Consider the following 27,348-nt stretch of genomic DNA (forward strand, 5'->3'; position numbering starts at 1 on the left):
TCATCAGACCAGAGGACATTTCTCCAAAAAGTACGATCTTTGCACCATTTGCAGTTGCAAACCTTAGTCTGGCTTTTTTATGGTGGTTTTGGAGCAGTGGCTTCTTCCTTGCTGAGCGGCCTTTCAGGTTATGTCGATATAGGACTCGTTTTGCTGTGGATATAGATACTTTTGTACCCGTTTCCTCCAGCATCTTCACAAGGTCCTTTGCTGTTGTTCTGGGATTGATTTGCACTTTTCGCACCAAAGTACATTCATCTCTAGTAGACAGAACGCGTCTCCTTCCTGAGCGATATGACGGCTGCGTGGTCCCATGGTGTTTATACTTGCGTACTATTGTTGGTGCAGATGAACGTGGTACCTTCAGGCGTTTGGAAATTGCTCCCAAGGATGAACCAGACTTGTGGAGGTCTACAATTTTTTTTCTGAGGTCTTGGCTGATTTCTTTTGATTTACCCATGATGTCAAGCAAAGAGGCACTGAGTTGGAAGGTAGGCCTTGAAATACATCCACAGGTACACCTCCAATTGACTCATTACATTATGTCAATTGGCCTATCAGAAGCTTCTAAAGCCATGACATTATTTTCTGAAATTTCCAAGTTGTTTAAAGGCACAGTCAACTTAGTGTATGTAAACTTCTGACCCACTGGAATTTGGAATTGTGATGCAGTGAATAATAAGTGAAATAATCTGTCTGTAAACAATTGTTGGAAAAATTACTTGTGTCATACACAAAGTAGATGTCCTAACCGACTTGCCAAACTATAGTTTGTTAACAAGAAATTTGTGGAGTGGTTGAAAAACGAGTTTTAATGACTACAACCTAAGTGTATGTAAACTTCTGACTTCAAATGTATGACTATTGGGTACACACAGAGGTTTCATAAGACACAATCAACAGCATAGGAGATTAGATTTCACTACTAACCAGGATGTGAATGACGTCTGCATATAACACAAGCACCCATGCATTCATTGCAAGCGCATAATCAAACAAACAGACACACACACACACACAGGCATTAGCTGTTTTTCTAAACAGCTCAATATGAGTTATCCTATAGCATTAAGCAGTACAGTTGATGTTATATGAGAAAACCAGCTGTCTTGTGGTTCTAGTTTTACTGTACAGTTCTCTAGTGTTCTGATCAGATTCACCTGTGTTCTTTTCTTCTGAAGTCCCATTGTTCTCTTGTTCTGCTGTTGGACACAGTGTTCTAGTATTGTGGTGTTCTGTTGATGCGGTTCCTTAGGTGGTGAGTTTTGGTTGCTCTAGTAGCGTTTCTGTTCGGTATCTTATCATGTGCAGCAGGTGACGGTGGGCATCTTCTTGTTGGGATTTCTATAGAGGTTAGTCACAGACCCCTGGTCCTCAGCCCCATGAACCTGTTTGGTCACCTCTCTGAGAGAGCGAGAGAGAGCGAGAGAGAGCGAGTGAGTGAGTGAGTGAGTGAGTGAGTGAGTGAGTGAGTGAGTGAGTGAGTGAGTGAGTGAGTGAGTGAGTGAGTGAGTGAGTGAGTGAGAGAGAGGCACACTTCCACTGTATGGGCATTAGTGTGAATATGATGGACGTTAAATAACATTATTGCACACTAGAGGGCAGCAAAGCTTTACATGTTGTTCTACATGTTGGTATTGTAAGAACAGTTTAGGAAAATATCTTTATCGAAACGTATCCAAAGCAGACAGATCAGAGAGTACTCCATGGACAGGTAAATATCACTAAGCAGAGAGAGACAACAGATGACTAGGAGCTGGTATATCTTACCTGGCCAGATGCAGCACGGCCTCTATGACATTGGAGCCGTCTTTGGCACTGGTCTCACAGAAGAGGGCGTTATAAGTCTGATAGGAAACAACAACACAACTCTCAATCAGGTCATGGCTAGAAGGGATCCAGCTTTTGTCAGAATTGACTTTTCGTAGCAGGTTTAGGAGAACTTATGCAGCAGATTAGGATAATTAATGTGGCAGGTTAGGATAATTAGGTTAAGGTTAGGAAAAGGGTTAGGGTTGGCTAAAATGCTAAATTATAAAATAATAAATCAACTTTTGACATAAATTTGACAAGAGCTGGATCCCTTCTAGACATGACCTCTCAATCAGGCCGAAGTTTGTATTTATATTTGTATTTATTAAGGATCCCCATTAGTTCCTGCCAAAGCAGCAGCTACTCTTCCTGGGGTCCAGCAACATTAAGTGTGTGCCCTCAGGCCACTACTCTACTACCACATACCTACAATACAAAATCCATGTGTACGTGTGTGTAGAGTGCGTGTGTCTGTGCCTGTGTGTGTCTCTTCACAGTTCCTGCTGTTCCATAAGGTGTATTTTTATCTGTTTAAAAAAAATCTGATTCTACTGCTTGCATCAGTTACCTGTAGTCATGGCTCTATGTAGTACTCTGTGCCTCCCATAGTCTGTTGTGGACTTGGGGATTGTGAAGAGACCTCTGGTGGCATGTCTTGTGGGGTATGCATGGGTGTCTGAGTTGTGTGCTAGTAGTTTAATACATAATAAAGTTTGATACATAATAAGCGGACCGAGGAGTCTGCCAGACCATGTGACCTGATTAGGCAAAATTCTGGGTCCCAGTTCTAGACTATATTGTAGGGCAGTGGACTCCAACCCCTAGTTACATTTACATTTTGGTCATTTAGCAGATGATTTTACCCAGAGTGACTAACAGTTTACCCAGAGTGACTTCTAGTTGTACCCTAGAACTGTGTTTTCCAACACCAGTCCTCGGGTACAGCACTCATTTTTGTTGGAGGCCCAAGTTGAATCAGGTGTGTTTGTCCAGGGCTACAATAAAAATGTGTACCGTTGGAGGTACTGTTGGGGGTACCGTTGGGGGTACTGTTGGAGGTACTGTTGGAGGTACCGTTGGGGGTACTGTTGGAGGTACTGTTGGGGGTACTGTTGGGGGTACTGTTGGAGGTACTGTTGGGGGTACCGTTGGGGGTACTGTTGGAGGTACTGTTGGGGGTACTGTTGGGGGTACTGTTGGAGGTACTGTTGGGGGTACTGTTGGAGGTACTGTTGGAGGTACTGTTGGGGTTACTGTTGGAGGTACTGTTGGAGGTACTGTTGGGGGTACTGTTGGGGGTACTGTTGGAGGTACTGTTGGGGGTACTGTTGGGGGTACTGTTGGAGGTACTGTTGGGGGTACTGTTGGGGGTACTGTTGGGGGTACTGTTGGAGGTACCGTTGGGGGTACTGTTGGAGGTACTGTTGGGGGTACTGTTGGAGGTACTGTTGGAGGTACTGTTGGAGGTACTGTTGGAGGTACTGTTGGGGGTACTGTTGGGGGTACTGTTGGAGGTACCGTTGGGGGTACTGTTGGGGGTATTGTTGGAGGTACTGTTGGGGGTACTGTTGGAGGTACTGTTGGAGGTACTGTTGGGGGTACTGTTGGAGGTACTGTTGGAGGTACCGTTGGGGGTACTGTTGGGGGTACTGTTGGGGGTACTGTTGGAGGTACTGTTGGAGGTACTGTTGGAGGTACTGTTGGAGGTACTGTTGGGGGTACTGTTGGAGGTACTGTTGGAGGTACTGTTGGAGGTACTGTTGGGGGTACTGTTGGAGGTACCGTTGGAGGTACCGTTGGAGGTACTGTTGGAGGTACTGTTGGAGGTACTGTTGGGGGTACTGTTGGAGGTACTGTTGGAGGTACTGTTGGGGGTACTGTTGGAGGTACTGTTGGGGGTACTGTTGGAGGTACTGTTGGGGGTACTGTTGGGGGTACCGTTGGGGGTACTGTTGGGGGTACTGTTGGGGTTACTGTTGGAGGTACTGTTGGAGGTACTGTTGGGGGTACTGTTGGAGGTACTGTTGGGGGTACTGTTGGGGTACTGTTGGAGGTACTGTTGGGGGTACCGTTGGGGGTACTGTTGGAGGTACTGTTGGAGGTACTGTTGGGGTTACTGTTGGGGGTACTGTTGGAGGTACTGTTGGGGGTACTGTTGGAGGTACTGTTGGAGGTACTGTTGGGGTTACTGTTGGGGGTACTGTTGGAGGTACTGTTGGGGGTACTGTTGGGGGTACCGTTGGGGGTACTGTTGGAGGTACTGTTGGGGGTACTGTTGGGGGTACTGTTGGAGGTACTGTTGGGGGTACTGTTGGGGGTACTGTTGGAGGTACTGTTGGGGGTACTGTTGGGGGTACTGTTGGGGTTACTGTTGGAGGTACTGTTGGAGGTACTGTTGGGGGTACCGTTGGGGGTACCGTTGGAGGTACTGTTGGAGGTACTGTTGGGGGTATTGTTGGAGGTACTGTTGGAGGTACTGTTGGGGGTACTGTTGGGGGTACTGTTGGAGGTACTGTTGGAGGTACTGTTGGGGGTATTGTTGGGGGTACTGTTGGGGGTACCGTTGGGGGTACCGTTGGAGGTACTGTTGGGGGTACCGTTGGGGGTACTGTTGGAGGTACCGTTGGGGGTACCGTTGGGGGTATTGTTGGGTGTACCGTTGGAGGTACCGTTGGAGGTACTGTTGGGGGTACCGTTGGAGGTACCGTTGGAGGTACTGTTGGGGGTACCGTTGGGGGTACTGTTGGAGGTACTGTTGGGGGTACCGTTGGGGGTAATGTTGGAGGTACTGTTGGGGGTACCGTTTGTGTTACTTGAGGACTGGAGTGGGGAAACTGTTCTAGGGTACAAGTAGAAGCATCTATAAGTCGCTCTGGATAACATTATCTTCCAAATGACCAAAATGTAACTAGGGTTTGGAGTTTCCTTGCCACGGGTAACACAACTTGGCCCTTATGTTAAGTAAAAGTGCTAAGATGTTGAGGTTGAGCGGTCTCACCATGGCCAGTTTCTCTCCGTAGCTGGTGGAGACACAGGTGATCCCGTCCTGCAGAGCCTGCTCTCTCAGGTCACTCTTATTCCCCACCAGCATGATGGGGATGTCGTCCTGGGACACATCCTGAACAGATATGGACAGCAGGTTACAACAACAGTCCCAAATGGCACACCATTCCCTTTATAGTGCACTTTGTTTTGGTCAAGGTATTTTTCCCCCCAGTATTTATAGTGTACTGTTTTTGACTAGGGCCCATACGTGTTTTTCCAAGTAGCGTATATTCATGTAAGATCAATGTGGCTCGTGAGGCTGGAAAAATGCATAATTATGCAAAGTTGCGATATCAGTGTAGCTCGCGTGGCTACATACAGTGAGTATACCTCACATTAGAAACACCTTCCTAATATTGTGTTGCATATATTGTGTATAATGCACAATATAGGGAATAGTGTGCCATTTTAGATGCATATATTGTCATCACAGACAACACAACTCTACACCGCAAACATGCAACACAGCAACTGCACACATAGCGTTATCAACTGAAATACAGTCAAATGATTCAAGAGCTACAACAATGAAAGTGGATCAAACATCAATCTCTTGACACCATTAACAATCAATCCAACACACGTGTGTACGTACAGTACCAGTCAAAGGTTTGGACACACCTACTTATTCAAGGGGTTTTCTTGATTTTTACTATTTTCTACATTGTAGAATAATAGTGAAGACATCAACACTATGAAATAACACATATGGAATCATGTAGTAACAAAAAAAGTGTTAAACAAATCAAAATATATTTTATATATGAGATTCTTCAAAGTAGCCAGTCTTTGCCTTGATTACAGCTTTGCACACTCTTGGCATTCTCTCAACCAGCTTCATGAGGTAGTCACCTGGAATGCATTTCAATTAACAGGTGTGCCTTGTAAAAAGTCAATTTGTGGAATTTCTTTCCTTCTTAATGCGTTTGAGCCAATAAGTTGTGTTGTGAGAAAGTAGGGGTGATATACAGAAGATAGCCCTATTTGGTAAAAGACAAAGTCCATATTATGGTAAGAACAGTTCAAATAAGCAAAGAGAAACGACAGTCCATCATTACTTAAAGACATGATGGTCAGTCAATGCGGGACATTTCAAGAACTTTGAAAGTTTATTCAAGTTCAGTCGCAAAAACCATCAAGCGCTATGTTGAAACTGGCTCTCATGAGGACCACCACAGGAAAGTAAGACCCAGAGTTATCTCTGCTGCAGAGGATGAGTTCAGTAGAGGTAACTGCACCTCAGATTGCAGCCCAAATAAATGCTTCACAGTGTTCAAGTAACAGACATACCTCAGCATCAACTGTTCAGAGGAGACTGTGTGAATCAGGCCTTCATGGTCAAATTGCTGCAAAGAAACCACTACTAAAGGACACATTGCTCGTGTTTCTTGGGCCAAGAAACACGAGCAATGGACATTAGACCAGTGGAAATCTGTCCTTTGGTCTGATGAGTTCAAATTTGAGATTTTTGGTTCCAACCGCCGTGTCTTTGTGAGACGCAGTGTAGGAGAACAGATGATCTCCGCATGTGTGGTTCCCACCGTGAAGCATGGAGGAGGAGGTGTGATGGTGCTTTGCTGGTGACACTGTCTGTGATTTATTTAGAATTTAAGGCACACTTAACCAGGATGGCTACCACTGCATTCTGCAGCGATACGCCATCCCATCTGGTTTGCGCTTAATGACCCAGCACACCCCCAGGCTGTGTAAGGGCTATTTGACCAAGAAGGAGAGTGATGGAGTGCTGCATCAGATGACCTGGCCTCCACAATCCCCCGATCTCAACCCAATTGAGATGGTTTGGGATGAGTTGGACCACAGAAAGAAGGCAAAGCAGCCAACAAGTGCTCAGCATATGTGGGAACTCCTTCAAGACTGTTGGAAAAGCATTCCAGGTGTAGCTGGTTGAGAGAATTCCAAGAGTGTGCAAAGCTATCATCTAAGCAAAGGGTGGCTACTTTGAAGAATCTAAAATATAACATATTTTGATTTGTTTAACACTTTTACTACATGATTCCATATGTGTTATTTCATAGTTTTGATGTCTTTACTATTATTCTACAATGTAGAAAACAGTAAAAATAAAGAAAAACTCTTGAATGAGTACTGTAGATGTGTCCAAACTTTTGACTGGTACTGTATGTGTATTTAAATGCACACTACTCAGTCACTCAAGCAATGCAACACAAATTCACAGGCAGTACCGTACGTAGCATACATCTATTATAGCAAAGTGAAAGTCATCAAGAATCAAACACACACATGCAACACATAGCACTTACATGTAGACTGCACATAAAATAGAGTGAAAAACAGAGTGAGAACACAATTTTCCGACACTGGGGTCAAATACTGCACTTGTCACCCATCAAATTACACTCGACAACATATGCATAGGGACTTCAGCAGGCTTCATCTATTGCATATTGTTGTGATGACAAAACCTCAAATACTTATACATCAAAGCCCCAACCATTCCAAAGTCACCACATTAAATGTATTGAATGTTTTGTGTTATCTAGTGTTATGGAAGATACTGATTGTATACACTACAAGATGGCTGCCGTGGCGTCACCCAACTGGCGCTACACATTGGTGGTGGATGACGTTTCAACCTTACTATGTGAAGAGCTTTGAGCACCTGGGAAAGCCTCATATAATTCCATTGAGTTATTATTTAAATCCAATCACGTCATTATATAAATCCAATCAATTATTATACAAATCCAATCAGTTATTATATACATCCAATCAGTTATTATATAAATCCAATCAATTATTATATAAATGCAACCAGTTATTATAAAATCCAATCAGTTATTATATACATCCAATCACGTCATTATATAAATCCAATCAATTATTATACAAATCCAATCAGTTATTATATACATGTCACGCCCTGGCCTTAGTATTCTTTGTTTTCTTTATTATTTTAGTTAGGTCAGGGTGTGACATGGGGAATGTATGTGTTTTTGTATTGTCTAGGGGTTTTGTATGGTAATGGGTCAGTGTCTTGTCTAGGTGTTTGTATGTCTATGGCTGCCTAGATTGGTTCTCAATTAGAGGCAGCTGTGGTTCATTGTCTCTAATTGAGAGCCATATTTAAGGCAGTCATAGGCATTGGGGTTTTGTGGGTATTTGTCTATGTCTATGTTGCATGTTTGCACTTAGTCGTTTATAGCTTCACGTTCGTCTATTTGTTGTTTTGTTTTGTTTTTTCTTCTTCTAAATAAAGAGAAGATGTATTTTTCACACGCTGCGCCTTGGTCCTCTCTCTCACAGTAAGACGATCGTGACAGAATTACCCACCAGAATTGGACCAAGCAGCGTGTAAAGCAGCAACGGGAGCAGCGCATAAAGGATTCATGGACATGGGAGGAGATATTGGATGGAAAGGGACCTTGGGCACAACCGGGAGAATATCGCCTCCCTCGTGAAGAGCTGGAGGCAGCTAAAGCCGAGAGGAGGCGATATGAGGAGGCAGCACGGAAGCAAGGCTGGAAGCCCGCGAGTACAACCCAAAAATTTCTTGGGGGGGGGGGGGGCTAAAAGGGAGTGTGGCGAAGTCAGGTAGGAGACCTGCGCATACTCCCTGTACTTACCGTGGAGAGCGAGAGTACGGGCAGACACCGTGTTACGCAGTAGAGCGCATGGTGTCTCCTGTACGTGTTCATAGCCCGGTGCGGGTTATTCCACCTCCCCGCACTGGCAGGGCTAGATTGAGGATTGAGCCGGATGTCATGAAGCCGGCCCAACGCATCTGGCCACCATTGCGTCTCCTTGGGCCGGCTTACATGGCACCAGCCTTACGCATGGTGTCCCCGGTTCGCCTACATAGCCCGGTGCGGGTTATTCCACCTCCCCGCACTGGTCGGGCGACGGGGAGCATACAACCAGGTAAGGTTGGGCAGGCTCAGTGCTCAACGGAGCCAGTACGCCTGCACGGTCCGGTATTTCCGGCGCCACCTCCCCGCCCCAACCCAGTACCACCAGTACCTACACCACGCACCAGGCTTCCTGTGCGTCTCCAGAGCCCTGTTCCTCCTCCAAGCACTAGCCCTATGGTGCGTGTCTCCAGCCCAGTACCACCAGTTCCGGCACCACGCACCAAGCCTCCTGTGCGTCTCCAGAGTCCTGTGCGTCCTGTTGCTGCTCCCCGCACTAGCCCTGAGATGCGTGTCCCCAGCCCGGTACCACCAGTTCCGGCACCACGCACTAGGCCTAATGTGCGTCTCCAGGGTCCAGTATGCCCTGTTCCTTCTCCCCGCACTAGCCTTCAGGTGCGTGTCCCCAGCCCGGTACCACCAGTTCCGGCACCACGCACTAGGCCTAATGTGCGTCTCCAGGGTCCAGTATGCCCTGTTCCTTCTCCCCGCACTAGCCTTCAGGTGCGTGTCCCCAGCCCGGTACCACCAGTTCTGGCACCACGCACCAGGCCTACAGTGCGCCTCAGCCGGCCAGAGTCTGCCGTCTGCCCAGCGGCGCCTGAACTGCCCGTCTGCCCAGCCCCATCTGAGCCATCCGTCTGCCCAGCGCCATCTGAGCCATCCGTCTGCCCAGCGCCATCTGAGCCATCTGTCTGCCCAGCGCCATCTGAGCCATCTGTCTGCCCAGCGCCATCTGAGCCATCCGTCTGCCCAGCGCCATCTGAGCCATCCGTCTGCCCAGCGCCATCTGAGCCATCCGTATGCCCAGCGCCATCTGAGCCGTCCGTCTGCCCAGCGTCATCTGAGCCGTCCGTCTGCCCAGCGTCATCTGAGCCGTCCGTCTGTCCCGAGCCATTAGAGCCGCCCGTCTGTCCCGAGCCGTCAGAGCCGTTCGTCAGTCAGGAGCCGCTAGAGCCGCCAGTCAGCCAGGATCTGCCAGAGCCGCCAACCAGCCAGGATCTGCCAGAGCCGCCAACCAGCCAGGATCTGCCAGAGCCGCCAACCAGCCAGGATCTGCCAGAGCCGCCAGTCAGCCAGGATCTGCCAGAGCCGCCAGTCAGCCAGGATCTGCCAGAGCCGCCAGTCAGCCAGGATCTGCCAGAGCCGCCAGTCAGCCAGGATCTGCCTGAGCCGCCAGTCAGCCAGGATCTGCCAGAGCCGCCAGTCAGCCAGGATCTGCCAGAGCCGCCAGTCAGCCAGGATCTGCCAGAGCCGCCAGTCAGCCAGGATCTGCCAGAGCCGCCAGTCAGCCAGGATCTGCCTGAGCCGCCAGTCAGCCATGAGCAGCCAGATCCGTCAGCCAGCCATGAGCAGCCAGATCCGTCAGCCAGCCATGAGCAGCCAGATCCGTCAGCCAGCCATGAGCAGCCAGATCCGTCAGCCAGCCATGAGCAGCCAGATCCGTCAGCCAGCCATGAGCAGCCAGATCCGTCAGCCAGCCATGAGCAGCCAGATCCGTCAGCCAGCCATGAGCTGCAGTCCCTCAGTCCGGAGCTGCCGTCCCTCAGTCCGGAGCTGCCGTCCCTCAGTCCGGAGCTGCCGTCCCTCAGTCCGGAGCTACCCCTCAGTCCGGAGCTACCCCTCAGTCCGGAGCTACCCATCCGTCCGGTGGCGCCCTCTGGGATGGTCTTCAGTCCGGGACTTGCTACAAGGGTCGCCGCTCCAGAGGCGCCACCAAAGCGGGTATTGACAATGGTGGAGTGGGGGCCACGTCCCGCAACTGAGCCGCCGCCATAATAAGGCCCACCCCGGACCCTCCCCTTCAATGTCAGGTTGTGCGGCCGGAGTCCGCACCTTTGGGGGGGGGGGGGGGTACTGTCACGCCCTGGCCTTAGTATTCTTTGTTTTCTTTATTATTTTAGTTAGGTCAGGGTGTGACATGGGGAATGTATGTGTTTTTGTATTGTCTAGGGGTTTTGTATGGTAATGGGTCAGTGTCTTGTCTAGGTGTTTGTATGTCTATGGCTGCCTAGATTGGTTCTCAATTAGAGGCAGCTGTGGTTCATTGTCTCTAATTGAGAGCCATATTTAAGGCAGTCATAGGCATTGGGGTTTTGTGGGTATTTGTCTATGTCTATGTTGCATGTTTGCACTTAGTCGTTTATAGCTTCACGTTCGTCTATTTGTTGTTTTGTTTTGTTTTTTCTTCTTCTAAATAAAGAGAAGATGTATTTTTCACACGCTGCACCTTGGTCCTCTCTCTCACAGCAAGACGATCGTGACAATACATCCAATCAGTTATTATATAAATCCAATCAATTATTATATAAATCCAATCAATTATTATATAAATGCAACCAGTTATTATAAAATCCAATCAGTTATTATATACATCCAATCACGTCATTATATAAATCCAATCAATTATTATACAAATCCAATCAGTTATTATATACATGTCACGCCCTGGCCTTAGTATTCTTTGTTTTCTTTATTATTTTAGTTAGGTCAGGGTGTGACATGGGGAATGTATGTGTTTTTGTATTGTCTAGGGGTTTTGTATGGTAATGGGTCAGTGTCTTGTCTAGGTGTTTGTATGTCTATGGCTGCCTAGATTGGTTCTCAATTAGAGGCAGCTGTGGTTCATTGTCTCTAATTGAGAGCCATATTTAAGGCAGTCATAGGCATTGGGGTTTTGTGGGTATTTGTCTATGTCTATGTTGCATGTTTGCACTTAGTCGTTTATAGCTTCACGTTCGTCTATTTGTTGTTTTGTTTTGTTTTTTCTTCTTCTAAATAAAGAGAAGATGTATTTTTCACACGCTGCGCCTTGGTCCTCTCTCTCACAGTAAGACGATCGTGACAGAATTACCCACCAGAATTGGACCAAGCAGCGTGTAAAGCAGCAACGGGAGCAGCGCATAAAGGATTCATGGACATGGGAGGAGATATTGGATGGAAAGGGACCTTGGGCACAACCGGGAGAATATCGCCTCCCTCGTGAAGAGCTGGAGGCAGCTAAAGCCGAGAGGAGGCGATATGAGGAGGCAGCACGGAAGCAAGGCTGGAAGCCCGCGAGTACAACCCAAAAATTTCTTGGGGGGGGGGGGCTAAAAGGGAGTGTGGCGAAGTCAGGTAGGAGACCTGCGCATACTCCCTGTACTTACCGTGGAGAGCGAGAGTACGGGCAGACACCGTGTTACGCAGTAGAGCGCATGGTGTCTCCTGTACGTGTTCATAGCCCGGTGCGGGTTATTCCACCTCCCCGCACTGGCAGGGCTAGATTGAGGATTGAGCCGGATGTCATGAAGCCGGCCCAACGCATCTGGCCACCATTGCGTCTCCTTGGGCCGGCTTACATGGCACCAGCCTTACGCATGGTGTCCCCGGTTCGCCTACATAGCCCGGTGCGGGTTATTCCACCTCCCCGCACTGGTCGGGCGACGGGGAGCATACAACCAGGTAAGGTTGGGCAGGCTCAGTGCTCAACGGAGCCAGTACGCCTGCACGGTCCGGTATTTCCGGCGCCACCTCCCCGCCCCAACCCAGTACCACCAGTACCTACACCACGCACCAGGCTTCCTGTGCGTCTCCAGAGCCCTGTTCCTCCTCCAAGCACTAGCCCTATGGTGCGTGTCTCCAGCCCAGTACCACCAGTTCCGGCACCACGCACCAAGCCTCCTGTGCGTCTCCAGAGTCCTGTGCGTCCTGTTGCTGCTCCCCGCACTAGCCCTGAGATGCGTGTCCCCAGCCCGGTACCACCAGTTCCGGCACCACGCACTAGGCCTAATGTGCGTCTCCAGGGTCCAGTATGCCCTGTTCCTTCTCCCCGCACTAGCCTTCAGGTGCGTGTCCCCAGCCCGGTACCACCAGTTCCGGCACCACGCACTAGGCCTAATGTGCGTCTCCAGGGTCCAGTATGCCCTGTTCCTTCTCCCCGCACTAGCCTTCAGGTGCGTGTCCCCAGCCCGGTACCACCAGTTCTGGCACCACGCACCAGGCCTACAGTGCGCCTCAGCCGGCCAGAGTCTGCCGTCTGCCCAGCGGCGCCTGAACTGCCCGTCTGCCCAGCCCCATCTGAGCCATCCGTCTGCCCAGCGCCATCTGAGCCATCCGTCTGCCCAGCGCCATCTGAGCCATCTGTCTGCCCAGCGCCATCTGAGCCATCTGTCTGCCCAGCGCCATCTGAGCCATCCGTCTGCCCAGCGCCATCTGAGCCATCCGTCTGCCCAGCGCCATCTGAGCCGTCCGTATGCCCAGCGCCATCTGAGCCGTCCGTCTGCCCAGCGTCATCTGAGCCGTCCGTCTGCCCAGCGTCATCTGAGCCGTCCGTCTGTCCCGAGCCATTAGAGCCGCCCGTCTGTCCCGAGCCGTCAGAGCCGTTCGTCAGTCAGGAGCCGCTAGAGCCGCCAGTCAGCCAGGATCTGCCAGAGCCGCCAACCAGCCAGGATCTGCCAGAGCCGCCAACCAGCCAGGATCTGCCAGAGCCGCCAACCAGCCAGGATCTGCCAGAGCCGCCAGTCAGCCAGGATCTGCCAGAGCCGCCAGTCAGCCAGGATCTGCCAGAGCCGCCAGTCAGCCAGGATCTGCCAGAGCCGCCAGTCAGCCAGGATCTGCCTGAGCCGCCAGTCAGCCAGGATCTGCCAGAGCCGCCAGTCAGCCAGGATCTGCCAGAGCCGCCAGTCAGCCAGGATCTGCCAGAGCCGCCAGTCAGCCAGGATCTGCCAGAGCCGCCAGTCAGCCAGGATCTGCCTGAGCCGCCAGTCAGCCATGAGCAGCCAGATCCGTCAGCCAGCCATGAGCAGCCAGATCCGTCAGCCAGCCATGAGCAGCCAGATCCGTCAGCCAGCCATGAGCAGCCAGATCCGTCAGCCAGCCATGAGCAGCCAGATCCGTCAGCCAGCCATGAGCAGCCAGATCCGTCAGCCAGCCATGAGCAGCCAGATCCGTCAGCCAGCCATGAGCTGCAGTCCCTCAGTCCGGAGCTGCCGTCCCTCAGTCCGGAGCTGCCGTCCCTCAGTCCGGAGCTGCCGTCCCTCAGTCCGGAGCTACCCCTCAGTCCGGAGCTACCCCTCAGTCCGGAGCTACCCATCCGTCCGGTGGCGCCCTCTGGGATGGTCTTCAGTCCGGGACTTGCTACAAGGGTCGCCGCTCCAGAGGCGCCACCAAAGCGGGTATTGACAATGGTGGAGTGGGGGCCACGTCCCGCAACTGAGCCGCCGCCATAATAAGGCCCACCCCGGACCCTCCCCTTCAATGTCAGGTTGTGCGGCCGGAGTCCGCACCTTTGGGGGGGGGGGGGGGGTACTGTCACGCCCTGGCCTTAGTATTCTTTGTTTTCTTTATTATTTTAGTTAGGTCAGGGTGTGACATGGGGAATGTATGTGTTTTTGTATTGTCTAGGGGTTTTGTATGGTAATGGGTCAGTGTCTTGTCTAGGTGTTTGTATGTCTATGGCTGCCTAGATTGGTTCTCAATTAGAGGCAGCTGTGGTTCATTGTCTCTAATTGAGAGCCATATTTAAGGCAGTCATAGGCATTGGGGTTTTGTGGGTATTTGTCTATGTCTATGTTGCATGTTTGCACTTAGTCGTTTATAGCTTCACGTTCGTCTATTTGTTGTTTTGTTTTGTTTTTTCTTCTTCTAAATAAAGAGAAGATGTATTTTTCACACGCTGCACCTTGGTCCTCTCTCTCACAGCAAGACGATCGTGACAATACATCCAATCAGTTATTATATAAATCCAATCAATTATTATATAAATCCAATCAGTTATTATAAAATCCAATCAGTTATTATATACATCCAATCACGTCATTATATAAATCCAATCAATTATTATACAAATCCAATCAGTTATTATATAAATCCAATCAGTTATTATATAAATGCAATCAGTTATTATATAAATGCAATCAGTTATTAAATAAATCCAATCAGTTATTATATAAATCCAATCAGTTATTATATAAATACACTCAGTTATTATATAAATCCAATCAGTTATTATATAAATCCAATCAGGTCATTATATAAATCCAATCAATTATTATATAAATACACTCAGTTATTATATAAATCCAATCAGTTATTATATAAATCCAATCAGGTCATTATATGAATCCAATCAATTATTATATAAATACACTCAGTTATTATATAAATCCAATCAGTTATTATATAAATCCAATCAGGTCATTATATAAATCCAATCAATTATTATATAAATGCGATCCGTTATTATATAAATCCAATCAGTTATTATATAAATGCGATCCGTTATTATATAAATCCAATCAGTTATTATATAAATGCGATCCGTTATTATATAAATCCAATCAATTATTATATAAATGCAATCAGTTATTATATAAATCAATCAAATATTACTACCTCGATCATGTCCACCCACTCTCGGACGTTGAGGAAGCTCTTTTCACAGGTGACATCATACAGCAGGAGGACGCCATCGGCTCGTCTGAAGTAGGACTTAGCAATGCTACGGAACCTGGGACACACACCCAGGGTTAAAGGTCAACACAGGACCACTCCAAACATAGGCTGAAATAGACTAATTGTGGGGATTCGCCATACTGGAAAGAAATTATTGCAATATTCAAAACAAAGATGCAGATAGGAGGTACATAGCAAATTGTCCAGTGTTAAATATCAACACTGAAAGTGTGTCTGTAGACCCTTAATCACACTTGATGAAGTCCATAGGACCAAAAATGGATGGATGCAACAACCATGTCCCTAACAAATACAGTTATGGTTGGTAACTACAATTTATATTAGAATTTAGAATTGACACTAAGCAGTGTGTTAAATTAACACTATTGCAGTGTGTTTATGGGCCCACAGACTCCACAGTGTTGATTTAACACGCTGTGTTATTTTTTTTAACACACACACCTCTCCTGGCCTGCTGTGTCCCATAGCTGGAGTAGGGTAGGCTCTCCATCCACTACCAGAGTCTTCATCTGAAAGTCCACCCCTGAGGACAAACACAAGAGTGTTCAAACACACTATTCCAAAGACCATCCCACTGCTAAACATATCTCCTATAGCTGACCCAGGCAGCTAGCCATGAATACAACCCCACCACTGTGGAATACAGCCGGGTCAGTGTTGACTATGTACGCAGGTGAGAGCTAACACACCCACCCAGGGTGGCGCTGGTATTTCCTCGAAACTCGTTCTTGCAGAGGCGGAGCAGGAAGCTGGACTTGCCCACCGCCGCGTCACCTGCCAACACCACCCGGTAGGCCTTCTCTGATGTCATATATCCCAGGTCAGCTGACTCCTTCTCCTTTGCCTGTACGCACACAAACAGAGACAGAGACAGAGAGAGAGAGAGAGAGAGAGAGAGAGAGAGAGAGAGAGAGAGAGAGAGAGAGAGAGAGAGAGGATTAAAGGCACACCTTGACTCAGTCATGCATAGTCAACATAGTCAGCAGTTTCTCCTGAACTAAGTCAAACATTTACACTCAAGTGTTTTCTACCATGTCTCCCTGTTAATCTCCATACTAGTGTTTTCTACCACGTCTCCCTGTTAATCTCCATACTAGTGTGTTCTACCATAAAGGGTCTGTTTGGGTGTCATCAAAGGTACCAAAAGTTTGAGCTCTCCTTTCCTTTCCTCTCTTCTCCTCCCCCCTTTTCTCCTCTCCTCTCCTTTTCTTTCCTCTCTTCTCCTCTCCCCCCCTTTTCTTTTCTCTCTTCTCCTCTCCCCCCTTTTCTTTCCTCTCTTCTCCTCTCCCCCCTTTTCTCCTCTCCTTTTCTTTCCTCTCTTCTCCTCTCCCCCCTTTTCTTTCCTCACTTCTCCTCTCCCCCCCTTTTCTTTCCTCTCTTCTCCTCTCCCCCCTTTTCTCCTCTCCTTTCCTCTCTTCTCCTCCCCCCCTTTTCTCCTCTCCTTTTCTTTCCTCTACTCTCCTCCCTCTCTCCCCACATGCCTTCCCTCTGTCCTGTACCTCATTGGTGATGGCGGACAGGGCTTTGCGTGTGGATGCTCCCGAGCTGTTCCGGCTGACTGGTTCCAAGGGTTTCCAGTCCAGGACAGAACCATTGTCTGATCCGAACACCATCTTGTTCCGCACCTCTGCAATCTGACACATCAACACTAGAGCATTAACGTCAGTACACAATGACAGGTATCACTCACAATATGTGTGCTTAGTATAAGTAGATGAATTGTGTATAATGTCTGTGTGTGTGTATGGCTTACGTCGTTGTCAGAGTTGTCTTCCGCCAGGCCATCTGTGATCCTGGCCACCCTCTGTCCCTCCTCCTCCTCCTCCTCCTCCTCGTGCCCTTTGACCTCCTGCTCAGAGTCATATCCGTAGTTGGAACCGCGCAGCGTGGACATGCCGCTGTCTAGGCAGCTCTCGGGCAGGCTGTCCACCTCGTAGCTACGTCTGCGCTGCATGCCCGGGTCGCACAGAGCCAGAGCTAGCGTGTCCAGACCGGGCCTCCGACACCCTAGGGAGCCCCTACCACCACCCCCAAACAGGCCTCCCAGTGGGTCCTCGTCCTCATCAACATCCTCCACACCCGCCTGGTAGAATCTGGGGCAGGACGGACACAACATCCACACAGTCTGCTAGAAACTTAAACCTTTCCTTTCTACTGCTAAGCTAGCTCCAACAACCATGCTATAACATTTTTTACATTTTATTTAACTAGGCAAGTCAGTTAAGAACAAATGCTTATTCACAATGACGGCCTACCCCGGCCAAACCCTAACCTGGACGACGCTGGGCCAATTGTGCGCCGCCCTATGGGACTCCCAATCACGGCCGGTTGTGATACAGCCTGGAATCGAACCAGGGTCTGTAGTGACACCTCTAGCACTGAGATGCAATGACTCAGACCTCTGTGCCACTCGGGAGCCCAAACATTGACTGCGCAGGTCTGTCCTCCATGGACGGCTATGAGCACACTCTACAATGCAAACAGGCATGTGTTCAGAGCAAATTTTCCACCTGAGAATAACTTGGCATATACTTGAGTTTGAGCATACACACATTTGTATTTGGTATTTTATTAGGATCCCCATTAGCTGTTGCAAAAGCAGCAGCTACTCTTCCTGGTTTCCACACAAAACATGAGACATGATACAGAATGACATAATACAGAACATCATTATACAAGAACAGCTCAAGGACAGAACTACATACATTTTTAAAAAGGCACACGTAGCCTACATATCAATGCATACACAGAAACTATCTGGGTCAAATAGGCGTTGTGCCGCGAGGTGTTGCTTTATCTGTTTTTTGAAACCAGGTTTGCTGTTTATTTGAGCAATATGAGATGGAACAGAGCTTTCTTGAATTTGTTCGGGATTTGGGAACTGTGAAAAGACCCCTGGTGGCATGTCTGGTGGGGTAAGTGTGTGTCAGAGCTGTGTGTAAGTTGACTATGCAAACAATTTGGGATTTTCAACACATGAATGTTTCTTATAAAAAGAAGAAGTGATGCAGTCGGTCTCTCCTCAACTCTTAACCAAGAGAGACTGGCTGCATAGTATTTATAATCAGGCCTATGACTACAATGAAGAACAAGACGTGCCGCTCTGTTCTGGGCCAGCTGCAGCTTAGCCTGGTCTTTCCTTGCAGCACTGGACCACATGACTGGACAATAATCAAGATAAGACAAAACTAGAGCCTGCAGGACTTGCTTTGTGGAGTGTGGTGTCAACAAAGCAGAGCATCTCTTTATCACGGATAGATCTCTCCCCATCGTTGCAACCATTGCATCTATATGTTTTGACCATGACAGTTTACAATCTAAGTTAACGCCAAGTAATTTAGTCCCCTCAACTTGTTCAACAGCCACACCATTCATTACCAGATTCAGCTGAGGTCTAGAACTTAAGGAATGTGGATGTGCAGTGTGTACCTGCACAAACACGCCAGGTTGTTGCTGGTCCTGTCTTACCTGTCCAAGTATGGAGATGAGTAACAGCTGCTCCTGCTTCTCCTGCTAATGATGCTGGCTGGGGAAGCACTGCTATCACGCTGAAACACAACATCACTGTCACAACTGTCTGGTTCACCGTGTGTGTGTGCGTGTGTGTGTGTGTGTGTGTGTGTGTGTGTGTGTGTGTGTGTGTGTGTGTGTGTGTGTGTGTGTGTGTGTGTGCATGCGTGCCTGTGTGTGAGTGCGTGTATGCATGTGTGCATGCATGTGTGCGTGCATGTGTGCATGCATGTGCGTGCATATACATGTGTGTGTGCGTGCATATGTGTGTGTGTGTGTGTGTGTGTGTATATATGTGTGTGTGTGTGTGTATATATGTGTGTGTGTGTGTGTGTGTGCACTGAACCCTCTGTGTTAGTACAGGAATGACCGTTAGATGAGAGTGTGTGAAGCTGAGTGGAAGTTATGAGGTTATGAGGAAAGTGAATCAGGCGTCAAGACTGAAATATAATGTTGATATCGTTGCCTCTCATACAGGGTTCAGATGATTCATCCAACAGACAAGCCCCCAGTACTAGCATTGAGAGATTCAACCCGACGTTCAGATCAGAGAGATCCGAGAGATGATGGGTAGAGGAGGATAGAAGGGGTGTGGGATGGGGGGGGGGCATATTGAAAGAGAGGGACAAAGATGAGAGGCAGGGAGAGCGAGAGAGAGCGAGCGTGCTGGTGTTGTTACCGTGGTGATGCAGGTGTGTGTCTAATCTCACCTTGTTGCTCTTACTGAGGCTGTTCTCAAGGGACCTGAGCAGCCCATCATTACTGTCATTAAGCTTCCTGTTGGCTGCCCTATAGAAGGGGAGGAAAAGAGGGAGAGTGAGAGAGGAAGAGAAATAGAGGAGAGAGAGAGTGGAGGGAGAGAAAGAGGAGAGAGAGAGGAGAGAGAGCAGGGAGAGAAAGAAGAGAGAGGGGGGAGGGAGAAAGAGAAAGAGGAGAGAGAGCAGAGAGAGAGAGGAGAGAGAGGGGAGGGAGTGAAACAGAGCAGAGAGAGAGTAGAGGGAGAGAAACAGGAGAGAGGAAGAAGAGAAAGAGAGGAGGGAGAGAAACAAAGGACAGCGAGAGAGGATGGAGAGAAAAAGAGGGAGAGAAACAGAGGAGAGAGAGACAGAAGAGAGAAAAGGAGGGAGAGAAACAGAGAGAGAGACAGGAGGGAGAGAAACAGAGGAGGGAGAGGGAGGGGGGAGAGAAACAGAAGAGAGAGGAGGGGAAAAACAGGGGAGAGAAACAGAGGAGAGAGAGGAAAGGGATAAACAGAGGAGAAAGAGGAGGGATGGAAGAGGATTAGAATGGGAAGGGGGTGATCAAAAGTACCATTGACAGGTTGGCTAATGAAAACAGAAACTTTTCAATACTTTTTGAAAATAAGGTTCGTAGTCTTGAAGTGTTCCTGTTTGTGTGTCAGAGGAGAACTGTCAGTGTTCCTGTTTGCGTGCCACTGTGATTGGTCAGTGTTCCTGATTTTGTGTCAGGTGAGCACTGTGATTGGTCAGTGTTCCTGTTTGTGTGTCAGGCGAGCACTGTGATTGGTCAGACTTACTGTAGGATCTCTATCTGTCGCTCCAGGTTATCCCTCTCATCAGAGAACTCTCTCATCATCGCCTCGTATCTGCACATACATAGTTACTCACAACTTACACATATACTCTCATAACACATATTACATACACTGTTATAACACTACATAAACACTCAAAACACATACATAAACTCTCATAACACATACTACAGAAACTCTCCTAACACCTACAGTACTACAGAAACTCTCCGAACACCTACAGTACTACATAAACTCTCATAACACCTACAGTACTACAGAAACTCTCATAACACATACTACAAAAACTCTCCTAACACCTACAGTACTACAGAAACTCTCCTAACACCTACAGTACTACATAAACTCTCCTAACACCTACAGTACTACATAAACTCTCATAACATATACTACAGAAACTCTCATAACACATACAGTACTACATAAACTCTCCTAACACCTACAGTACTACAGAAACTCTCATAACACATACTACATAAACTCTCATAACACATACTACAGAAACTCTAATAACACATACTACAAAAACTCTCCTAACACCTACAGTACTACAGAAACTCTCCTAACACCTACAGTACTACATAAACTCTCATAACACCTACAGTACTACAGAAACTCTCATAACACATACTACAAAAACTCTCATAACACATACTACAGAAACTCTAATAACACATACTACAAAAACTCTCCTAACACCTACAGTACTACAGAAACTCTCCTAACACCTACAGTACTACATAAACTCTCATAACACCTACAGTACTACAGAAACTCTCATAACACATACTACATAAACTCTCATAACACATACTACAGAAACTCTAATAACACATACAGTACTACATAAACTCTCATAACACCTACAGTACTACAGAAACTCTCCTAACACATACAGTACTACAAAAACTCTCATAACACCTACAGTACTACATAAACTCTCATAACACATACTACATAAACTCTCATAACACATACAGTACTACATAAACTCTCATAACACATACTACATAAACTCTCATAACACATACTACATAAACTCTCATAACACATACTACAGAAACTCTCATAACACATACAGTACTACATAAACTCTCCTAACACCTACAGTACTACAGAAACTCTCATAACACATACTACATAAACTCTCATAACACATACTACATAAACTCTCATAACACATACTACATAAACTCTCATAACACATACAGTGCCTATAGAAAGTCGACACCACTTTGAACTTTTTTCACATTTTGTTGCGTTACAAAGTGGGATTTAAATAAATGTAATTGTTAATTTTTTCCCGATTTATCGACACAAAATACTCCATAATGTAAACGTGAAAAGACAATTCTACAAATGTTTACAAATAAATAAAATAAATAACAAAAATATAGTCGTTGCATAAGTATTCACCCCCTTTGTTTAGGCCGGCCTAAATTAGTTCAGAAGAAACATGTTGCTTAACAAATCACATAATAAGTTATATGGAAGTTATAATAGGGGTTGACATGATTTTTGAATGACTACCCCTTCCTCTGTCCCCCATACATATAACATCTGTAAGGTCCCATTAGTCAAGTACTGAATTTCAAGCACAGTTACAACTACAAACACCAGGGAGCTTTTCAAAAGCCTCATAAAGAATGTCAGTGATTGGTAGATGGGTAACAATAACAAATCAGACATTGAATATGTCTTTAAGCAGGGTCAAGTTAATAATTATGCTGTGGATGATGTATTAAACCACCCAGACACATTAAAGATGCAGTCGTCCTTCTGAACTGAGATGCAGGACAGGGAGGAAACTGCTTACGGATGTCACCATGAGGCCATTGGTGATTTTAAAAACAGCTACAGAGTCTGCTTGAAAATCTATTACAAGACTTGAACAGTGCTGTCTAGCCATGATCCCCATCACCTTGACAGAGCTTGAATAATACATTAAAAAAGAATGGCCAAATATTGTACAATACAGGTGCGCAAAGCTCTTACCCAAGAAGACTCACAGCTGTAATCACTGCCAAAGGAGTTTCTAACATGCATTGACTCAGGGGGGTGGATACTTACCATATCAAGGTATATTTGTTTATTTATTTAACCTTTATTTAACTAGGCAAGTCAGTTAAGAACAAATTCTTATTTACAATGACGGCCAAACCCTAACCTGGACGACGCTGGGTCAATTGTGCGCCGCCCTATGGGACTCCCAATCACGGCCGGTTGTGATACAGTGACGCCTCTAGCACTGAGATGCAGTGCCTTAGACCGCTCGGGAGCATAGCGGTCCAATTTTTTTTCCTTAATCCCAAAAATATATAATTTTTCTTCCACTTTGACATTACAGAATATTTTGTGTAGATTGTTGACAGAAAATGACAATTAAATCCATTTTAATCCTCCTTTGTAACACAATAAAATGTGAAGAAATCCATGTAGACTTTCTATAGGCACTGCACATGAGCAGGTTTACATTCTAATAATGACGACAAAGCAGTCACTTCAGCATTCTCAAAGAATCGACACATTCACAACAAAAAAACGTAGTTTGAATGGAACGGGTTCAAAGGCACAGTGTGAAATCTATCTCCCCGGCCTGGTTGCCAGGTAACCGTGTTGTGAGACTCTTTGTGAGTGTGACTTCACACCAGGATATCCTGTTACAAGCCTGCCAAACATGTTACCACCCCAGGTAAGGCATTTTACGAGAGATTGTACAGATGATTATGCCTCATGCACAATGGGTGTCCAACACAGGCGGCTGGTGGCAGATTCATTGGGGAGGACGGGCTCAAAGTAATGGCTGGAATGGAATAAATGGAACGGTATCAAACACATCCAATACATTGTTTACATGTGCTTGATATCATTCCATTCACTCCATTCCAGCCATTATTATGAGCCATCCTCCCCTCAGCAGCCTCCTGTGATTTCCAACACCCATGTTACAGTAACTCATCCTGGATTGACAGGGTCTAATATAAAAAGGCCTTAAAATGCTTTGTGTGTGTGTGTATGTCTCACCCCTCCGAGTTGATGCTGTGGTCTGTCAGGTCACTCTTCAGAGAGTCCAGTTCACTCTGCAGGAAGGCTATGTTAGTGTGGGACTGCATCAACTCCTGCTTCAACCTCTGGTTTTCCTGGGGAGAGAAAGCGATAGATAGGGAGGGAGGGAGGGAGGGAGGGAGGGAGGGAGGGAGGGAGCAAACGTGAAAGATGGCAAAAGAAAAAGTGAGAGAAAGAGAGAGAGAGAGAGAAAGAGAGCAGAGAGAGCGAGAAAGAGAGCAGAGAGAGAGAGAAAGAGAGCAGAGAGAGAGAAAAATAGCAGAGAGAGAGAAAGAGAGAGAGAGAGAGCAGAGAGCGAGAGAAAAAGACAAAGAAAGAGAGCAGAGAGAGAAAGAAAGAGAAAGAGGAGGGGTTAGGGACAGGTGACATCAGGGTCAGAGCCAGACTGATTCTGGAGCAGGAAATGGAGCAGAGATAAAGGATATGTACAGAGTGATATAGAACTAGCTGGAAGAACCATCTCACCAGAGTCAGTTCGTTTATCTTCCTCTTCAGGGTTGAAGACTCGTCTTTCATGTTGATATTATTGTACTGGTCTTCAATCTGAGGATGGAGTAGACATAAAGTAACACAAATGCTGCTTGCCTTCAGCGAATCAGCATCTTCAGAGGCACAGATAGCAGCATAGATGTATTTTATTCAAAGGCGACTATCCTCAGTTTCATGAAGTTTAATACTTTTATAAAAAGTGAAGATGTATTTCAAATTTGGCCTGGACTATAGAGGAAATCTTTAGAGTGTACTAGATGGAACTGTATGAGGAATAGTCCAATAGTAAACTCACCAGCTTCATCTTCTGGACCTTGTGCTGCAGCTCACACACCTCGGACTCATAGTGTCTCTTCAGCTCACTTAGAGCTGCCTCGGCCCTCTTGGCTTCCTACAGACAACACAATGGATCAATGGTTTAGCATCATTCCCTCACTTATGGCCTCCACAAGGACTGAAGACACAACTATAGAGGATAACATCATCATCAACTGCTCACACACTGACAACATATAGAGATCACTACTGCCAAAAAACACAACGACTACTGTCCAAATTAACTCAATACTTAAGGTGACAGGTGAAGGGGCCAGGGTCATTTGGGTGACAGGTGAAAGGGGCCAGGGTAGTTTGGGTGACAGGTGGAGGGGCCAGGTTAGTTTGGGTGACAGGTGGAGGGGCCAGGTTAGTTTGGGTGACAGGTGGAGGGGCCAGGTTAGTTTGGGTGACAGGTGGAGGGGCCAGGTTAGTTTGGGTGACAGGTGGAGGGGCCAGGTTAGTTTGGGTGATAGGTGGAAGGGGCCAGGTTAGTTTGGGTGACAGGTGGAAGGGGCCAGGGTAGTTTGGGTGACAGGTGGAGGGGCCAGGTTAGTTTGGGTGACAGGTGGAGGGGCCAGGTTAGTTTGGGTGACAGGTGGAGGGGCCAGGTTAGTTTGGGTGACAGGTGGAGGGGCCAGGTTAGTTTGGGTGACAGGTGGAGGGGCCAGGTTAGTTTGGGTGACAGGTGAAGGGGCCAGGGTCAATTGGGTGGCAGGTAGAAGGGGCCAGGTTAGTTTGGGTGACAGGTGGAGGGGCCAGGGTAGTTTGGGTGACAGGTGGAGGGGCCAGGTTAGTTTGGGTGGCAGGTAGAAGGGGCCAGGTTAGTTTGGGTGACAGGTGGAGGGGCCAGGTTAGTTTGGGTGACAGGTGGAGGGGCCAGGGTGTATCAAGGAACATGAATGCTTAAAGTAAATATCTGTTTTTTAATGTTTTTTATTTGTCATGCTTCGTAGAGAAGAGGTGTAGACTAACAGTGAAATGCTTACGGGTCCTTTTCCAACAATTCAGAGTTAAAGATAAGATAAAGAATTAAATGTAAAATATAAATTTTGGCACGATGAATAACGATGAAAAATAACAAGTAAAAATAATATGGCAATATACTGGGAGTACAAGTACCGAGTCGATGTGCAGGGGTACGAGGTAATTGAGGTAGCTATGTACTGTACATATAGGTTGGGGTAAATTGACTAACAGTAGTGTATGTGGTGAGTGAAATTGTGTGTGTGTGTATGTGTGTGTTGGGGAGTCAGTGTAAGTACGTGTGAGTGTGTGGGTAGAGTCCAGGGTAGAGTCAAGAGAGTTAGTGCAAAAAAGAGTCAATTGAGGTAGTCCGGGTAGCCATTTTATTATCTATTTAGCAGTCTTGTTTAGAAGTCTTATGGCTTGGGGGTAGAAGCTATTCAGGGTCCTGTTGTTCCAGACTTGGTGCATTGGCACTACTTGCCGTGCGATAGCAGAGAGAACAGTCTGTGGCTTGGGTGGCTGGAGTCTGACAATTTTTTGGGCCTTCCTCTGACACTGCCTGGTATAGAGGTCATGGATGGCAGGGAGTTCGGCCCCAGTGATGTACTGGGCCATACACACTACCCTCTGTAGAGCCTTGCGGTCGGATGCCAAGCAGTTGCCATACCAAGTGGTGATGCAGCCAGTCAATATGCTGTCGACGGAGGAAGATGCGTTGTCACGCCCTCTTCACGACAAGACTGTTCCCAGAGTAGAGGAACGAGAGAGGGAACCATTTCCACAGATGAGATTGGGAATAATGTCCAGATTCCAGGAAAAGGAGCGCTCAGTCACCTCACCACATAATGTTGACTGGGAGTCCAAGGAATATCACTGATGAGTAACTTTACTTGTTTTTAAAGGACAGGGACAGTCACACTCCTTTTTGCATTGACTCTTTATTAGATAGGACAGTGAAAGACTGACAGAAAAGCTACAGGAAGAAGAAGAGAGGAGCACGAGAGCGTGTGATGGAATAGCATTACCTCAGAATATGGACCGCCAGACCTCCCCAAGCCACCCACCCACTGCAGTTACTTTGAGCCAGATGAAAATCCAGACATGAAAACAGGTTGATGTATCAAGCACTCCTCCTGACCTGGCCATCGTTGAGGTGTGTTTGAGATTCTATGAGTAATCTGATCCCAGATCCCTCTCTATTTGACATAAGGGAAGAGATGAGCTACACCCTGCTTATCAGTCTGTCTAAACATTGTAGGAACACAACCTGCCGATACCGCCTGATAACATGGACATCATTTCTGAAGTGAATCAGCAAGTGTGTGTGTGTGTCACCTGAAGCCTTGTGTTGTTCTCGGCTGTATGGATGCGTTGATCCATCTCCTCCTCCATCTCACTGAGTTGCATGGAGGCCTTGTCCTGGGCCCTGAGAAGAAATACAATATAAAAACATAATATATTATATCTGTGTTGGTGTGTGGAACATATTAATATAAACTCAGCAAAAAAAGAAACGTCCCTTTTTCAGGACCTTGTCTTTCAAAGATAATTTGTAAAAATCCAAATAACTTCACAGATCTTCATTGTAAAGGGTTTAAACGCTGTTTCCCATGCTTGTTCAATGAACCATAAACAATTAATGAACATGCACCTGTGGTACGGTCATTAAGACACCAACAGCTTACAGACGGTAGGCAATTAAGGTCACAGTTATGAAAACTTAGGACACTAAAGAGGCCTTTCTACTGACTCTGAAATACACCAAAAGAAAGATGCCCAGGGTCCCTGCTCATCTGCGTGAACGTGCCTTAGGCATGTTGCAAGGAGGCACGAGGACTGCAGATGTGGCTAGGGCAATAAATTGCAATGTCTGTACTGTGAGATGCCTAAGACAGCGCTACAGGGAGACAGGACGGACAGCTGATCGCAGTGGCAGACCATGTGTAACAACACCTGCACATCACCGACGAGTCGCGGTTTTGTCTCACCAGGGGTGATGGTCGGATTCGCGTTTATCGTCGAAGGAATGAGCGTTACACCGAGGCCTGTACTCTGGAGCAGGGTCGATTTGGAGGTGGAGGGTCCGTCATGGTCTGGGGCGGTGTGCCACAGCATCATCGGACTGAGATTGTTGTCATTGCAAGAAATCTCAACGCTATGCGTTACAGGGAAGACATCCTCCTCCCTCATGTGGTACACTTCCTGCAGGCTCATCCTGACATGACCCTCCAGCATGACAATGCC

General features: G+C 47.2%; 1 protein-coding gene across 1 annotated transcript in view; it reads right to left on the reverse strand.

Moving 5' to 3' along the window:
* Nucleotides 1-785: 785 nt before the first annotated feature.
* LOC120046285 (ras and EF-hand domain-containing protein-like) overlaps nucleotides 786-27,348 on the reverse strand; it is a 33,310-nt gene continuing 6,747 nt past the window's right edge. Inside the window, exons 3-17 of the mRNA XM_038991413.1 lie at nucleotides 26,440-26,530; nucleotides 24,116-24,211; nucleotides 23,797-23,874; nucleotides 23,290-23,405; nucleotides 20,248-20,316; nucleotides 19,421-19,499; nucleotides 18,669-18,748; nucleotides 16,954-17,293; nucleotides 16,700-16,834; nucleotides 15,894-16,044; nucleotides 15,642-15,723; nucleotides 15,120-15,234; nucleotides 4,811-4,930; nucleotides 1,771-1,847; nucleotides 786-1,404 (exon numbers count right to left, since the gene is read on the reverse strand). Coding sequence (XP_038847341.1) covers nucleotides 1,302-1,404; nucleotides 1,771-1,847; nucleotides 4,811-4,930; nucleotides 15,120-15,234; nucleotides 15,642-15,723; nucleotides 15,894-16,044; nucleotides 16,700-16,834; nucleotides 16,954-17,293; nucleotides 18,669-18,748; nucleotides 19,421-19,499; nucleotides 20,248-20,316; nucleotides 23,290-23,405; nucleotides 23,797-23,874; nucleotides 24,116-24,211; nucleotides 26,440-26,530 — 1,732 coding nt within the window. The 3' untranslated portion in view covers nucleotides 786-1,301. The remainder of the gene's footprint in view (nucleotides 1,405-1,770; nucleotides 1,848-4,810; nucleotides 4,931-15,119; nucleotides 15,235-15,641; nucleotides 15,724-15,893; nucleotides 16,045-16,699; nucleotides 16,835-16,953; nucleotides 17,294-18,668; nucleotides 18,749-19,420; nucleotides 19,500-20,247; nucleotides 20,317-23,289; nucleotides 23,406-23,796; nucleotides 23,875-24,115; nucleotides 24,212-26,439; nucleotides 26,531-27,348) is intronic.

The sequence above is a fragment of the Salvelinus namaycush genome, chromosome 1, assembly GCF_016432855.1.
Source record: "Salvelinus namaycush isolate Seneca chromosome 1, SaNama_1.0, whole genome shotgun sequence".
NCBI classification, from domain to species: Eukaryota; Metazoa; Chordata; class Actinopteri; order Salmoniformes; family Salmonidae; genus Salvelinus; species Salvelinus namaycush.